The sequence below is a fragment of the Nannospalax galili genome, unplaced genomic scaffold (genome assembly GCF_000622305.1).
Source record: "Nannospalax galili isolate Female #2095 unplaced genomic scaffold, S.galili_v1.0 scaffold28, whole genome shotgun sequence".
In the NCBI taxonomy this organism is placed as follows: domain Eukaryota; kingdom Metazoa; phylum Chordata; class Mammalia; order Rodentia; family Spalacidae; genus Nannospalax; species Nannospalax galili.
Genome location: NW_008359594.1, coordinates 2,193,079 through 2,196,763, shown reverse-complemented (window position 1 = coordinate 2,196,763; position 3,685 = coordinate 2,193,079). Strand labels below are relative to the sequence as shown.

Genomic DNA, 3,685 nt, shown 5'->3' with positions numbered 1-3,685 from the left:
TCCGGGGGCCGGCTTCCGGCGCGGCACTCAGCGCCCGCCGGCTGGAGAGGACTCCCGGCGCTGGCCGCTTCGCACCTACGCGCCTTCCTCTAGTTGGGAGGTTCCTCGGAAGCAGGGAATGGGTTCTACCTACCGGCCTTTTGAAGTCCCAGCGCCAAGAAGCGTTGAGCCCGACATTAGAACGGGGTCTTTTAAGTAGGTCATCCAGTGATACAAAATGGCATAAAAAGCACTTGCCATTCTTTGGAGACTTATTACTACAAAAGCACACCCCAAACCAGGCACTGGTCCCGACAGTGGCAGCCTATTCGTTTTGGATCCTGTTTGCTCTTTATCCCGGGGCTACTGAATCGCAGGGGACAAGGCCTAACCTCTGGTGGTTCCTATGCTACTTCAAGAACCCTCAAAAGAACTGAAGCACCGCTGCAGCATCTTCCCCGCCCTCACACTCCCTCAGGTGCTTCCGGATTAAGCAAGTCCTTTTAACCCCAGCTCTCGGGTAAAAACTAAACCCAACCAGTTTTGGCTTCAGGACCCTTTACACTGTTAAATTTACCAAATACAAACGTTTTAAAAGTCGGGCGTGGTGGCGCATGTTTGTAACCCCAGCACGCAAGTGGTTAACACTGGAGTTTTGAAAGCTCAGGACCTCCTGGGCTCCAGGTCTCCAAAATAGTATTTTTAAATTGAAAATGTATACACATTAGTAAATTAAGCTTTTATGGAGAAAACTCTCAGATCTTCCTTCTCCCAGTAGTAAAGTGCCACTTTACACTACAAGAATCTCTTGAAATGCCTACGGAGGTCAGAAGAGGGGTCAGATCCCCTGGAACTGGAGTTAGGTACAACTGTGAGCCACCATGTGGGTGCAGGGAACCGAATATAGGTCCTCTGCAAGAGCAGCCCGTGCTCTTAACCGCTGAGCCATCTCTCAAGCCCCCACTCTGGGAATCTTAATGACTTAATAGTAAACAAGAATTCTTAAATCTGCTTCTAAATTCAGTCTGTTGAAGGATCACATGCCTTGTTGTCTCTGGGAAATTCCACTGTATACTCATGAGAATGTGAAAACTGTAAATGTTTTTTTTAATACCTTAAACAAAAAATCCTCAAAAGGTCACAAAGGTCTCCAAGATTCTGGAACGTCTACTTAGAGAACTACTGATCCAAACTTATCATGGTCTCATTCTTCTCACCAGCCACTGGCTTAGAGGTGAGCATTAGGCAAAAGTGAGGGGCAGTTGGGGGCGGGGCTTGTAAAGATTTCCGCACCTAAGGAGACCTTCAGAGAAGGCCGCTGTCATATTTCTGAACGTAACTGCACATCCAGACATAACAAACCAAAGATTAAACTGGCATGGAAAAAAATCTCAATAAAGTAGAACACCCAAATATACAGCCCCTAGAGTCCCTGGGTAAAAGGGGAGGGAGCATACTGGTGTACTGAGGAAACTAGGGACATCAATTAAAATAGCACTTGAACTTGAGCCAGGTGTGATGACTCATGCAACAAGTTCATAGCCAGTCTAGGCTACAGAGACCTGGTCTCAAAAGAAAAAAAAAGCACTAGAATGAATGTGGATGTGAGGGAAACAAACACCTGAGCATACCAGGCATGGTCATACATTTCTAGGTTCTCTAGCTCCTTAGATCTGCATCTCTGCCTCTGAAGCCTCCCAACACCCCATCCCTCCTTAAATACCCTACTTTAGAAACTCAATGGAGCTACAGACATCTGAATATAGCATTCTCTTGAGGGAAAGGTGACAAAGTAAGTTTTAAATGGTTCTTTATTCATAAACTTGATGCAAGTTTACAAAACTTACTGTACATTGCCAAATAAATCTGCAATGAAAAATAAAATCCAAATAAACAAAGCATGCCAAATGTGCAGCTGTCAATCTGCTAGCCATTAGGATATTAAAGAATTCAATAATGTATTCAAGATCTCACCTTAGGCTTAAGGAACTTTAATGCTTTAAAGAATTCTGCCTAGTCACTTGTTATCTGAGCAACTGGCAATCAGAACTTCATGTAAAGTTAACAAAGTGAGCAAGAATGCCAGAACATCTTTACTGCTCTCTGACCCAACAGAATCTAGAGAAATTAAACACAAAATGCAGAAGTGCCAAGTCTCTTGAATGTAGTTTACACAATCAAAAAAAAAAAAGATTCTCAAAGTGAATGTATAGGTAACACCTTTCAACTTTGTACCTGGTTTGTGCAGAAACTGTGCTTCTGGGTCTCTTTTTAAAAGTGCTTAATAACTAGAATTTATTTTTAAATCAAACTTGGGTTTATAAAACGAAAAACTACTACCAACCAAAGAGGATTGATTCAGATAAGGCAATAAAAAATGGAGAGTAGACAGATTTGTATCAAGTTTTATAAAAGAATTCACATATTCAGAGTTCCTATTAGTCTCTTTTGATGGAAAAGCCACTGTTAGGACTGTGAGAAATAATTTAAGGGTCTCCAAATTAGGTGTCTTTTGTACTTAAAGTGTAGCTTTTGCTGAAGAAGTCTATCTTCATGCCAATCACTTTGTAAGTTTATTAGTTTACAAACAATTGCAACACCCCGTTAATAAAATGGAAAGATAAAATGACTTAGTACTTTAAATAACTTCAAGCTCTATACTGTGGCTCTTCTTCATTAAGAACTGTTGAACCAACAAGAAGCAGATTTGGTGGAGCAAGGCTGCTGCCCTAGTGGGATTACCGCTCACAAGCCTTCCATGGCACTGTCTTCCTTTGACTAGTACAATCCAATTAAGAACATAGCTTCAGGAAACAGTTCAAACCTTCACACAGCCATAAAAAACAGTGTAATAATTTAATGAATAGGTTTTTTGTTATAATTTTGGCAATAAATGGTTTCAGACCTGAAAAGCTATGGTTTAGAAGACCTAAAATTTCTAAACCAGTATTGACCATCAATTAAAATTTTATTGGCTCTAAAAGGAACAAAATTACGCAAAACTTCATACCCCATAGGCTCAAATTTAGGAAGGTTACTGTAAAATCACAACTGCAGTAAACTGATGCTGACTTCCCTGCTTAAAAGACTTCACTTTTCAAGAAGAGGTGATAAAGAGTGGCCAGTATGTGTATTTATCAGAAAAATACAGTAAAGGCCCCACTGCTCAGTCCGGTTCCTAAAGTGAGCAAAATGAAAAGATGTAACTTATACTGGTTCTATTAGCTAACGTCTTCGGTACTGCTGTTATAGGGGCACTCAAAGCTTATGTCTGCACGTTGGAACGATTTTCTTTAAAGCAACATTGGTCCAGACATATGTCAACATATTTAACCATCTTCCTTTGGAGGAGTATACCAGCCTGAAATAAAATGGGGGGGAAAAACGTTAAAATACTTCATTTCAATCCTTGAATCAACTAGGAAAGCAAACATTTATTATTAAATATAGCCTGTGAAAAAGTAAACTTGCATTAGGTTATCAACACAGCATTTTGATGTTCACGATATCAAATTATATTCTATGAATAAAGTGCACTGAGTTTTCGATATCTAAATATTAATGGTAGTCCTAGCTAGTAACAACAGTGTGTGTTGAATGGACAAATGGTCAATTGTCCTGGAGAACTTCAGTTGTAAACTTAACACAGCTTGGAAGAAGGAACCTCAGCTGGGACATTTCCTCTAGTGGACTGGCCTGTGGGCAT

The 3,685-nt window shown here is 40.6% G+C and overlaps 1 protein-coding gene across 2 annotated transcripts in view; it reads right to left on the bottom strand.

Annotated features, from left to right (window-relative positions):
* Positions 1–1,772: 1,772 nt before the first annotated feature.
* The window catches only part of Ube2q2 (ubiquitin conjugating enzyme E2 Q2), a 71,478-nt gene continuing 69,565 nt past the window's right edge, over positions 1,773–3,685 (bottom strand). For both annotated transcript variants that reach the window (XM_008823418.3, XM_008823416.3), the window contains one exon: positions 1,773–3,340. In XM_008823418.3, the coding sequence (XP_008821640.1) occupies positions 3,309–3,340 (32 nt within the window). In that variant the 3' untranslated portion in view covers positions 1,773–3,308. The remainder of the gene's footprint in view (positions 3,341–3,685) is intronic.